Source organism: Solanum tuberosum, unplaced genomic scaffold (genome assembly GCF_000226075.1).
Source record: "Solanum tuberosum cultivar DM 1-3 516 R44 unplaced genomic scaffold, SolTub_3.0 scf00198, whole genome shotgun sequence".
In the NCBI taxonomy this organism is placed as follows: domain Eukaryota; kingdom Viridiplantae; phylum Streptophyta; class Magnoliopsida; order Solanales; family Solanaceae; genus Solanum; species Solanum tuberosum.
Genome location: NW_006239121.1, coordinates 186,621 through 200,295, shown reverse-complemented (window position 1 = coordinate 200,295; position 13,675 = coordinate 186,621). Strand labels below are relative to the sequence as shown.

The following is a 13,675-nucleotide window of genomic DNA, read 5'->3' as shown; positions in this document are numbered from 1 at the left end:
GGATTATATCAATATTGTCACTTAATTTTACAAAAATAAGGCCATTGATTTATCATCTCTCTCCGTAAAATTGAGTTGATGGAAAAAACTTACCCGCATCGAATGTTTACACCAAACTAATGATTTCATTTAATTGCCCATTTCCATGAATTAATTGCAAAATATGATTTCATTTAACTAAATACAAAAGTAATATTGACTTAAAAAAGTTTACCAATCAAAACTTGTGTACATATGAAGCATGATTCTATAGTTGTTAATTTACTACTGATACATGAGTTTGTGACATTAAATTAAATTACACAAATTTAAAATAATGTAATGTGTTGCCTGTTAGGTAAGATTGTTCCAGTTGTATTGATTGATTAACTTTTTTTAAAAATAAAATAAAATAATTATGATAAAGTTTAATTGAATACTGAATATTTATATTTATGAGTAGTTGATGCATGCATACATGAATACTGAATATTTATATTTATGAGTAGTTGATGCATGAATACATGAATACTGAATATTTGTATTTGTCTATATTTTATGAAATAAAAAAGATTGAAGCTCATAGTTACAATTTACCTAATTAAAATACTTAGTGATTCAATTTATCAAAGTGGATTAAATAAATTCATTTTATAATATGGACTGAAATTATCATTGAAATAAAGTGGGATAAAGTTTTTGATTTTTAAAGTAAAATTGGAAGAGGAAATTGATTTTCCCCAAAATTTGTCATCGATCTCGTCGCATCGGACTTGCCTAGTGCGAGTTACCCTCATGTATAGTTTGCGAGCAATTATATAGAAGCAAAGTTTTACATGTGCACACCCAAAGAGTAGCAGCTACGAATTTTTCTTGTCATAAAAAAAATAACAATTCGAGAACTCAAAAAGACAAAACTACAAAATATCTTCTTTTCTTTTTTTTTGGATTATAACTACAAAAAAATCTAATTTAATAGAAAAAGTTTTTTTTTTTTTTTTTAAAGAGAGAAAATGGTAATTGTGGATATAGTGAAAAGAACTAGTGAAGGAAGAGTGAGCCAGCACAAAACAAATCGATGGGAAACCAGTGGTTCAGCTCTGACAACACCTGTATATCCAACTCTAACTTTTTTTCTTGCATCCAAACCCCTTCTGCCAAATGGGTTTTAGGCTGCATCTCAAATGGGGTTTCTCTGTCCAACCCCCTTTCTCCTCCAATTCATCATCATGGCCTTCTTCACATTCTTGTGAGTACATCTAAAGATTGCACCTTTTTTTTTTTCATTAATAAAGATTTTAGTTTACTTTGAGCCAAAAGAGGAAATTTGTTGTTGATGTATCAATCATTCATTTATTGAAACCTATTTGTTTGGTGTTGAATTGTTGGATTTATCTTCATGTCCATGTTTTGTTTCATCATGATCAAGAATTGTGTATAATATGTGATTAGTTGCTTTATTTTAGTTGATCCAGTAATATGGTTACCTCTTTTTTTGTTTTGTTTTTATTATCTTGGTGTATGAGGAAAGTAGTATTGGGTAGAATTGATTAGACATGACATGACTTAGCTTCAACATAATGAGGGCATGAGGAGGATATGAAGGTCACTTATTAGTTAGTTGAGCATTCTATTACTCTCGTGGTTTCTTTGTCCTTTGAGTTTGCTTATTATTTGTGATTTTTTACACTTAGATTATTGTTGTATTTTGTAATGATTATTGTTTAGGATGATTTGTCAGGTTGTTTGTAGTATTTTGTCATGATTGTCTTTATTTCTGTTACTTCTTTCTCTATATTACTTTGGACTGTTTTTTCTTGAGTCGAGGGTCTATCTTAAACAACCTTTCTACCTCTAAGGTAGCGGTAAGATTTGCATAGTACAATCTATCCCTCCCCATATCCTACTTTGTGAGATTACACTGGATATGTTATTGTTATTGCAACTTTAGTGTCCGGGCCAACTTTCGTGTACCTAGACTAATTTTATGAGATACATGTCATCTCCCACCAACAATAGGTACCGGGTAGCTCAGAAATCTCCTAGTGTTTTTATCTCTATTGGAATTTGAACCATGTTGCTTGGACTCTTCAAAAATGTCAATGGGTGCATGTCGTATTCTCCAAAAGTAGTATATTTTTGGAGAATTCGACACGGGTGCGGCATCAAAAGTGAAGAGTCCGTGCAACTTAGAATTTAAACCTGCTGAGACCTCAGGTTCTCAATCCACTACATTGACCACTAGGTCAGATCCATGGTTGCTGGTTTACCTGTGTGTTTTGATCACACGATTTACATTACTAAGAATGTCTGACTTGCATATGTATGCTCTTCTAGCAAATTGGATAAGATCTTTGATTGGAATAGTAGAGAACTCTTCCCCTTTGCACCTGCTCTCCTCCCTGAGGGGAGGTGGATCCAAGACTTTAAATCATTGGATGTGTAGTACCATCACATCCACTAATCTTTGTGATGATTAGGAAGAACATAGTATAAATATACACGTCGAGCTGAATGCTGTGGGTGCAAGCAACCTACTATCCATATGCCATATCCACCTTTTGCTCCATGCACTCAACAAGAAAAGGGTGTAGGAGGTTCTCATTCTTCCAGTGGAAGTTTAGATATATTTTTCATTCTAACAAGCCGGAGATGGTTAATATAAAAAGTAAAAGTTTGAAGAGTACTTTGTCATTTGTTCTTGTGCAAGTATTGCTAATAAATGTATGATATTCTATGTATAATACATGAATAACCACATAGTTAATGAGGATATTACCTAATGCAAAAACCAAAAACTACAACTGGACACCAGATTCTCAATGCGGAATTACTTCCAACAGTTTATGAAGCTATGCTGCCCTTGGTTCAGAGAGTGTTACCATACTCAAATTGTACCCAAGTTCTCTTACTGTGCTAATGCCTCAACAGTATTATGAGGGCAAACTGTTACATGCAACCAATACAAGTTTCTTGCCTTAACCAATTAATCAAAACAATCAACATGATGTATAATGAACGCCCATTTGACGAGAGGGAGTTGCTCGGATGGTAAGCACCCCTCACTTCCAATCCGAAGGTTGCGAGTTCAAGTCACCAAGGGAGCAAAAGGGGTGGGAGCTCCTAGGGAGGGTAAAAAAAAAAGACAATGAACGCCCATTTTTTTCTGTTCTTTTTCCTTTGATTGAATGATGAATTCCATTGGATGCTGCTAGATCTTTTTTCATTGTAATAGTGTGATATGCAAACTATGTTGTTGTATTGATTTAACTAATCCAATTATATGGGGAACTTGAGCTAATTTGTCACTGTTCCTATCTTGTTCAAAGGTATATGTTAACTTTGAGAGAATTCAAAACAGAATCTCTGATTGCATCATATAGCCTAATGCTTTGTTGTAGTTGGAATGTTGGATATAATCCAAAATAACTTGTCTCCACTCTCCACCATTATTGTTCTGTAAACAAGTTGATCTTCTAGTCCTGTTAACATCTCATGTTTCACACCAAATACAGTTGTCTTTGTCAATGTTAATGACTTTTATGGTTCTGGGAACCAAACCATCCTAGTTCCTCGTTAACTATCAGAGATTAGACCGATTGTACAAAATGAGAACTTGAAATCCTTTTATGCTTAAAGTAATTTTGGAATTTTGTTTCTGCTATAAACAATGAGCTGCAGATATAGTGTTCAAGAAACATAGCAATTCAGTTATGTAACTTCACGAGAAATTTCTTCAATCTGGCCCGACATGCCTCTGAACTAAACAAACCTGAACATGTCATTTCAATTGTATAGTCTTCAACATTAGTCAAGTCATATTTTCATCTTTTCACCCGCAGACACTCTTTTATTAATTACACGTCATCTTCATATACAGTCAAAGGACGGGAAGCTTTATACGATCCAGCTAGGTCTCTTAAACCTTTTATAACTGGCGACTGTGAACCTTCACACAGTGATCCTTTCAGGGTGCAGACTTGTTTATCTGACCCCCAACTGTGGACTAGTGATACATCAGTAACTACAGAAATAAAGGTTTTTTCTTCTCTTTGTTAGAAGTAAAGCTATCTTAAGGAGTATATTTCTTGTCGTTAGTCTGTTCTATAATTTGCATGTCATTGCTTACTTGTGCTCTCTTTCATCAGACGCGAAATGGCAGAGGGTCCCCTAGCAATGTATATGGAGATATTGGCAGTCATAAGATTGGGATATCGCCTGACGGGGAGAAACCAACATATTTAAATACAACCAAATCTCTTCATTTTAGTTTACTAATGAAAAATCTTGATCTGCTGGAAAACATGTTTGCTGATTCAGAGATGTCAAGATTAGAAAGAGATATTTTGGTGCAACTAGAAAAGCTTGGAGCTTTAGAATTCTTTCATACTTGTCTCTCAAGGACACATCATTCTTCTACTTTTCCTAAGGTTCTTGATGTGCCAAGGGAGCTTATTAAAGAAGTTGAGAAAGACGACCTTGTTGGAAATGCAATAGATAAGGTTGTCGTACGTTCTAGGAAAAAGCAAGAGCGGAAGTCAAGAAGAAACAGAGCATCCAGAAATGCCAATGACATTATTACAGTGCAGCCGCATACCAAAAACATCCAGGAGGATTTGCAACAGCCAAAGTTCTATTCTGGGAAAAGAACACAAGCCTCTAGAAATAAAAGACAGAAAATTGCTAAGAATGAGGCAGAAATGTCAAGAGGTGTTAAGGTTGTCTCCAGTTTTTATTAAGAGATTTTGTATTACAGTTCTTAAACATTCAAAGCACGTATTAATTTGATTATTCGCTATAAAACAGTTGGTGGCACAGTTGGAAAGGATCAGGTCAATCCTTGAAGAAGAAACTGGTCGAGTAGCTACTTTCAGTAGCTGGGCAGAAGCTGCTGGGATTGAACAGAAGGAGCTGCAGCAACGCCTGCATTTTGGTTGGTACTGCAGGGATGAGCTTCTGAAAAGTACACGGTCCTTAGTCTTATATCTGGCAAGAAACTACAGGGGGCTTGGAGTGGCATTTGAAGACTTAATTCAGGTAGTGAACCATATCTTAGTGGAATGACTTTATTAACTCTCAATATAATCCTACTTTAGGCATAGGGGTAGTAGCATAATTACACCCTACTGCTTGAAATCCAATATCTTTTTAAAATAATTTTAAGAAGTAGAACTTTAAGAGCTCCGCCATATGTTGGAAATTCACTTTGTTCGTGTGATGCAACCCTATTGCATCAAGTTGCTTGCACATGGTAAAGAATAGAAGTAAGAAATTCACAATTAAATCAGGATAATAGAAACTTAACAGGGATACATTGTTAATTATATACTACTGCTAACATATTTCAACAAAACTAAGTTATATACCCACTGCCAGCTAATGAATATATGACCAACTAGTTAGACTGGTAATAGAGGAAAACTACATATGCTGGAAGCTATCTTTTCATTTTGGATGTATATTTAGCTGAAATATTTACTTTTTCGTTTCAATGGTATTGCTACAGGCTGGAAACATGGGTGTTCTACAAGGTGCTGTAAGGTTTGACCACACTAGGGGATACAAATTCTCAACTTACGTTCAGTATTGGATACGAAAATCATTGTCAAAATTGGTGGCACAACATGCCAGAGGGGTTCGAATTCCCGTATGTATTTTTTTCTGAAGGAAATTTTACTTGTCTTCTTTCAGTTTCATCTCGGTATAACAAAGCTTTATCTCACTTTCTTTTCAATGTATTCATGCAGTTCACTATATGCAAAGTAATAAATCAAATACATAAAGCTCGAAAAACTCTCAGTAGGAGCCATGGAAAATTTCCAGCTGACGATGAAATTGCCAAGTTCACGGGTCTATCCACAGCTCGGATTGCAATGGCTAGTAAATGTCTGAGAGTTGTTGGTTCAATTGATCAGAAAGTTGGAGATTGCATCAGCGCAAAAGTTTTGGTAAAAATCTCTATTCTTTTTTTTTTCTTTTAAAGAGGCATGCTTATATCTGTTGATTTTGGACGTAATGATATGACAGCTTGAAGAACATGAATAAATCCGTTTCTTCTCGCATCATATCTTTGTTTGGTGAAAGTAGAAATGTACCTTAAGCACTTTTACCATTCTATCTAACTAGGCTTTCCCTGCTACATTGTTTCTGGAAAAGTACTGTAACTCGATAGACTCATTGCTTGGCAGGAACTCACACCCGATAAATCAATTACAAGCCCAGAGGAAACTGTCATGAGGCAAGACATAGTAGACAACATGTATTCTCTTTTGGAAAGTTTGGATCCAAAAGAGCAGCAAGTAATATATTTTAGGTTTGGTCTTGAAACTCATCAACGCAAATCACTCGAGGAGATTGGGAGGCTTTATGGAGTTAGTAAAGAATGGATTAGGAGAATAGAACGAAGAGCTCTCACCAAATTAAGAAACGCGGATTATTTCCAACATATAACTCATTACTCTATGTAGTTCTAGACATTGCATAAACATTTGTGTTTACTAGCTGATCTCATCGTAAAATTTTCTTGTATACTTCTTTTGTATAGACTAGTCATATAGTACTATTGAAACCTTTTATGTTTTGCATCTTGTATAGTTTAAAGACGTGTGATGAATACAATTACATAATTGATTTTGAGCACTCTACATTATGCATTTCCAAAACTTTTTAAAGTCAGAATTCACTCATTCTTCAACTACAGATTCACTGGTTGTTTCAGCTCTAGGTATGTTGTCCTCCAAAGCCAACTTTTGACATGTCCCAACCCGCCTCGTCCCATTGTTATCCCTTGACAAGGGTAAGGTTGAGACCATATATAAGAAGTAAGAACTCACTGCTGTTGGATTCTTCAGCCTGATCAGTTTTTTCATTTTTCTTCTCACTTGACTAATAAGAGAGTCTGGATTACCTGCAACATATTTGAGAATACTTTCCTTCAGTGTACTGTGCCCGAGTCATTTGTCAGTCCAAAATTTCCCACCTAGAAACAAGTCTTGTTGGAGAAATCTTCCCATAGGCACCTAGTACATGAACAATCTACCGGAAAGCTACTGTGGATTCAATTAAATATTACTAGAGTTATAATTATACGAACAAAGCGATTCAATCAAGAGAAAGTGTGACTATGTGATATATGTTAGGTTGGGTAGGTAAAGATAAAGTAATGGATTTTTGATGGACGTGGTCTTACGATTTTAAGAGTTGGGTTAAAATTTAAGTGTTGGGCTTGAGAAAATGGTAAAGTGTAAGACTTAAGTTAATTAATATTACTTAACAAAATATCTATATTTTATTTATGAATAATTATACATTTTATATATATAATTTCTAGGTTCAGTTTGGTTGTTCTTGCGGGTTTTTTTTTAAGTAAAACCAAAACCAAACCAAATAATATCGGTTTTCAAAATTTATAACCAAATCACACCAAATGTCTGTTTTTTTAATCCAAAGCTTTATTTTCCTTGTTTCTACTTAACCAAAGACTTCTCTGTTTCATATGGAAATGTCCTCCTTCAAATGTTATAGTTTTTTTTTTAATACTAAAGCATAGAGCTAAGTGATAAAATGTGAAGCAAGGATATATATATATATATTATTTTAATGTTACAATTGATGCATAGATAACATAATTATATCGCCTATATAATCATTTTAATGATAATCTGATTGACAATATTTTTTGAGACTTTGAACTATATGTTTCAGTCATCTTAAATTCTTTAGAAATTTTCATGTATATCTCATTTTCAAGTGATCCATAAAAGATAGATTGTAATCATATCTATCAAATACATTATCTCAAGTTTCTCATAGACAACAACACTAATGAGATAATGTAACTTTATTGTATCCATAACTTGAGAGTAAGTCTCTTCATAATCGATACAAGATCTTTTGTGAAATTCTTATGCTATAAGGAATGTCTTTTATATATTTGTATTTCATTTTTCTCATTCCGTTTTCACACAAAGACTCATTATAACTATTAATTGTAGTACCATTAGGTGTTTGAACTATGTGTCCAAAATTCGTGTTTGGCATGTGAATTCAACTGATCTGATTAAATTGTTTCTTGACATTTTAGTCAACACACCTTTGTCGATATTCTTTAACAAATTGAGGTCCGAAAATTCCACTCTTGCATAATTATTGTTACAACATTATATGTAAAGGCATAACCCATCACTATGTCTAATCGATTCAAATTAATCCCAACATCAGTTGAATTTATTGATAGTGTAGATACATAGGTAATTTTGAAACTCACAAGGATAGAAATTAAGGAAAGATTCGATTTATTTCAGTCTTCCAAGAAGTATTAACCTTTATTTTTATTTTAAAAATTGATGAAGACCAAAGAAAAGAATATATTATAAAAAAATTCATATTTGTTTGAAATTAACCAAAGTGACATTCTATATAAGAAAATTCACTGTATATAAAGTAAAATATGAAGTTAATTTGTTCCCCTCTCTTTTTTAAACTTGTTATCTCCTCAAGTCTTTCTTATTCATATCTAATAATATTCCATTAAAAAAAAGCTTTCCATATTTCCACTAATTCTTTCTTTTTTAAAGATGGCTGAGCACAATTTACTTTATTTTATCTTGAGCTATTTCCCAAAGAGTGGTGGCCTAGAAATGGAAACTCTTTATCTTTTGGAGTTGATTAGCATTTTTTAAGCCCTAAGTTTATTTAGTCTATGATCTACTAGAAATCACATTTCTACCTTTATAAAGATAGAATAATATTTTTGTGTGTCAATGTGTGCATCCTACTCTCCTCAGAATCCACTTATGGGATACACCGAGTGTATTTCTGTTAATTAGTTGAAATGTGCCTCTTTTTATCCTTTTGCCTGTGAATAATTACAAATTTATTGAATTATTAATCATTTAATTATTCATACGTTATGTTAAGTCGTACGCACTACATATTTGAGAATGATATACTTCTAAAAATACTCTAAATATAATATATTTCCTGTATAATGGGATAAAAAAAACACATTTTAATTTAATTCATCGAATATTAACTATGTTTGTTAAGTCATATATCACAAGAACGAAAAATAATTTTATCCATAAATCAAAAAATACTACTACTATTTTTTATTTGTGAAAAATTGAAGAATAGATATTTAGTCATAATCAAAATTAAATAGAATGTACCATTTGGTACTTTGGTTTTTGTAAGGTTGTCAAAAAAAGGTCCATCCAATTATCACTTTACAGAGTATCTTGAAAGGTAAGTTAATGAAGTTGAGCTGTAACTTGTCTTAAATAAGGACTAAAAATGAGAGGCTATAAATTAAATTTCTAAAAAAGATAAGACATGGGGTTCAAAAATGCCATCTTTCTAAAAGTATAGGGGTGAAAGTGTAAAAAATTAAAAAATATTGACACCAAAATCCAAAAATCCGTCAACTCATTGATGTTTAAAAATAAATAAAAATGGTAAACTAAGAATCAAATAGGTGTAATTTACTCGAGACGTGTATAAATTATTGATAAAGAATAAATGAAAGTGAAAATGACATTTGGACATATATATGATTAAATAGGTGTAATTTATTCAAGTTTGGAGTCTGATATCTATTTTGAGACTTAAAATAATTCGAATTTGTTTTCCGTAAATTTCTTTAAAGGGGAAGTGCTCCTTACTAGGGCTTCTTTCTTTTCTTTTCTTTTCATATTAGTTATAAACGGAGGAATCATATTCATTGAAATATTATTTTGTCATAATGAGAGGTAAGTCATCAAATATTCACCGTAACTCTTAGTGATTTGAAAATTAATTACAATTTGGTTGTAACAAGGAATAATAAACATTTTTTAGATCATACAGTAGTGAATTAGTAGAAGTTATGACCATTTACTTCCCTTAATAGTCATGATATAATTTGGTATAATTATTTTAATAGTATTAAAATGTATATCAACAGTGATAATTATAGTAGTTGACAAGATGTACAATATTCATAATTTCAAATACAACTTTCTGAAGTTCGATTTTTTTTTTTCCCCCTCACCTCTCAGCAAGTAGAATTTCGTTTTTTCTTTAAAAAAAAATAATAATTTACTCTTTTTTGTTCTTAGTCTAAAAATAAAGAAAGGTTTTTCAAAATTAAATTTGATTTTGCTTCGTTATCAAATTCATTGATTAAAGTTAGGAACTCATTAAATTCTATTAATAATATTTTTTTATTAATTGTATACACTTTCTGTTCAAATTTTTATTAATCAATGTTCAAAAAAAAGATAGTATGTATCCTATTTAGTTAAAGGGGGATTATGAGACAAAATATTAATCCAGTTGGTTTTAGCTTGGGTACAATCCAAGGTCATCATTGTCTTTGATTTTCACAATCAAAAAAAATATTTTGAAGGTTTACAAGAAGTTTAAAAATGCAAGAGATTATACCAAGAATTATGTACAAAGAATATGAAAATGTTCTTTAATTTGGCATCGAAGAAATTGCACTTATAGAGATTAAAAAAAAAGGTCTGATCCAAATTATAATCTTTATGAAATTTTCAAAAAAAATATTAATAGAAAGTCGATCGTGCGAAATGGAAGAATTACAAAGATTGAATTTCAAACTCTTTTATAATTAAAAATAAAAAAAATCATGAACTTCCAAATATTACAACTCTTTGATTCACGCTTTCATAATCGTCAATTGTATCAATTATCAAACCAATATATAGTCACTATAACAAATAAAGAATTTTGCAATAATTATCTAGCGGCAATAATATAGTTGCTTTTATATTATATTTAGTGGCAATAATAAGTATGAATATTTATAATCAATATTCTATATAAATATCGCTAAAGATTTTAGCGACTTTGACTATAATGACATTAACTCAATTATCGTTAAATATTTTTCATAATAAATATTATTACTAAATAAAAATTTATTACAACTAAATGTTTCTTTTTAGTGTAAAAAGTGTTATATAACATCAAAATAAACATCATACAGAAACTATCGAAGAGATTCATAACTCAAAGTTTCTTTGCTTAATGTTTAACAACTCCATAAATCGAAATAATAAAAAAAAAACTAAAGTAGGTGCATGTATATAGATTAGACACAAGTTGGAAATATTTTACTTTTATTGCAACATCAAATTTTGGATGATTATTCAGACAAAACAATCAATCTTTTGTCATTTTTCATCAATTATGTTATCTTAATAGTACCAATAGAATTCCATTTCTTCTTCCAACTCCATATCAATGCATTTAAAATGACGTAAAAGAAATTTAGAATTGGGAAATTTGTCCAATATTTCAACGATCGGATATTTTGTAATATATAGATGTCTTAAATAGAACAGATACATATATTCATGAAAGAACATGACTATTATAAAAAATCATTTGTTCATGAAAGAACATGACTGTTATAAAAAGTTTCTTAAGTTCTATAACTATAAGGACTCTCTAGAAGTAAACTAAGAAAAATCTACAGGTATATACAAAGACTTTGTTGTATCGTGAAAGAAACTACTTGTATTTTCTTCAATATGTATACGGACAATATCTCTTTAAGAAGAATAATTTTTCACGCCTCAAATCATTTGCTTCTGCAATTTATACTTCCTATTATTATATTTGTAACAGAAACATAATAATTATCCTTGAAACAAGGACATATTATTAAAAAAATGAGGACATGTGTAAAAGAGAGTCACTATCACAAGTTGAAAAATTGGAAATGCAAAAGACAAATGAAATATATATTGATACTATTGTGGGAACAAGCAACGGATGAACGCATTCGTGGAGTTTTGTAATTGATTTGCATTGAAAATGTGCGTTGCTCAATCATTCGTTTTTTTCAATTTTAGTATAAGTATTAGACGATGAATATAAATCTTGGCTAAGAGGTTGTAGTCGTAAAGGTGGAATCAGAATTTTAATTTTATGAATTGATTTAACTTTTATAACAATAATTTCAAGAGTTAATAACTGAGTTCTAAACTTAATATTTGTGCATATTTAATAAAAATTTCACTACAAATACACTAATTGAATAAAAGTTATTGAGTTAAGCTGAACATGTACACAAACTTCTACTTGATCTATTTCTGACTGCAGAAGATACATGATACAAAGCGGGGTCTTTTACTCAGTAGCAGGCAACGTGTAAGCCTCATGAATATTGGGTGTAAGTTGTTGGGAATAAAATCGTGCAATAATAAACAACAGAATATTAACGTAGTACTCATATACGATAATCAACAAATTAAATAGCAATATTAACAACAAGATTTCTATGTAGAAACCCTTCTATATAAAGAAAAAACACAGTCTAGAGGAGCAATTGATATTACTATAATGAAGAGTTTCACATTACATAGTCTCAAATAAATACTCCACAATCCACAAATCATACACTCGAAAAAAAAATTATTTTTCAATTTTCTACCTCACTATAAAATATTGTTCACTCCCTATTTTTTCTTACAAACGTATTTTGTAGATAGACTAGTGAAGCATTAACCATATGAACTTGATCGTATAAAATAAGATAATTCTACAAATCTCTCTAAAATATTTTCAGGGAACTTCTAAATATGCATAACTTAGAAAAAGATTAATTGACTTATTTACTGCTTTGCTTGATAGATAAGGTAAATATGCAATTGTCAAATATGTGAGTCATATTTATGCCTTTAGCTATACCTTTTAGTTATAGTTTTATTATTTTGAATGTCGCTAATTTTTGTGGAAATTTTATAATTATTTGAGTAAAAATTTAACAGAAAAAAAATACTTTAATTATAATCAATATCATTTAACATTTATCAATATTAATAATATTTATCAATTATCAGATATTTATTTTACACTTGATAAGATGATTTAAAATCGTTTAGTTGAGACAATTTGAAAAAATATATTAAACAAATATTGAATCCATGCCGCAAAAATTTCCATAACTAGTTTCTTTATAATTCAGACTTTATCAAAGTTATATACATTGACTTTACGATTTACATATATTAACTTTGAGCAAATCATAAACAAATATTCTACAAAGTATGAACTACTAAATATGAAGACACTCATAATTATCCGATCAAGTTTACTTATTTTTGTGAGATAAAAGTGCTTCTCTAATATATAATATTAATATATTGTAAGGGAAAATATTTAGTGGCTAACACCCATCTATTTAAAGTAACAAAGTTATAACTAAAAAATATAAATTTAAAACTAAAGAATATAGCTAAAATAATTAAATAAAATAAATATTTTTTTTTACTATTTTTCAAAAAATATCTTACCGAAGAAGACACGTCAATGAAATCAATCTGCTTCAGCCTCGACTCTATCTTATTATAAATAAATATAAAAAAATAGGCTAGAGCACACATGTCGACCACGACATTTGTGTTTCTTGGAATTCAATTTCCATAAAGGGCATTATCGTCATTTAAATATTTATATTTTAATAATTTATATATTTTTAAAATTACTTTAAAAAAATATTATAAATTATAATAACTAACAATTTTTAAAAAATATATAAAAAATTTAGGGTCAAATAAAAATTTGTTTGACTCTTAAAATTCTATTCATATCACATAAATTGAGACAAAAAGGATAAAAACATTTCCAATACTTTATATATTTGAAAATTGTGTTTAAAATATTATAAATTGTAATATATATATAT

General features: G+C 30.3%; 1 protein-coding gene across 2 annotated transcripts; it reads left to right on the top strand.

Annotated features, from left to right (window-relative positions):
- The first annotated feature begins 990 nt into the window (after nt 1-990).
- Nucleotides 991-6,625, top strand: LOC102599083 (RNA polymerase sigma factor sigC). 2 transcript variants are annotated; one of them, XM_006355243.2, is made up of 7 exons: nt 991-1,228; nt 3,860-4,017; nt 4,128-4,697; nt 4,786-5,016; nt 5,486-5,626; nt 5,727-5,927; nt 6,168-6,625. In XM_006355243.2, the coding sequence occupies exons 1-7, from the start codon at nt 1,141-1,143 to the stop codon at nt 6,444-6,446; spliced, it is 1,668 nt and encodes a 555-aa protein (XP_006355305.1). In that variant the 5' UTR covers nt 991-1,140; the 3' UTR covers nt 6,447-6,625. The 2 variants fall into 2 exon arrangements, with proteins under 2 accessions (XP_006355305.1, XP_015167787.1); XM_015312301.1 differs by having other exon boundaries at nt 1,141-1,228; nt 3,822-4,017.
- Nucleotides 6,626-13,675: the final 7,050 nt, after the last annotated feature.

What these genes read in the sequence shown, in the direction of transcription:
- LOC102599083 (XM_015312301.1), top strand. Translation starts at nt 1,164, where the DNA reads ATGGGGTTTCTCTGTCCAACCCCCTTTCTCCTCCAATTCATCATCATG. An exon ending in CCAGAGGGGTTCGAATTCCC is followed by an intron (nt 5,627 to 5,726) that starts GTATGTATTTTT and finishes GTATTCATGCAG; the next exon opens with TTCACTATATGCAAAGTAAT. An exon ending in GCATCAGCGCAAAAGTTTTG is followed by an intron (nt 5,928 to 6,167) that starts GTAAAAATCTCT and finishes ATTGCTTGGCAG; the next exon opens with GAACTCACACCCGATAAATC.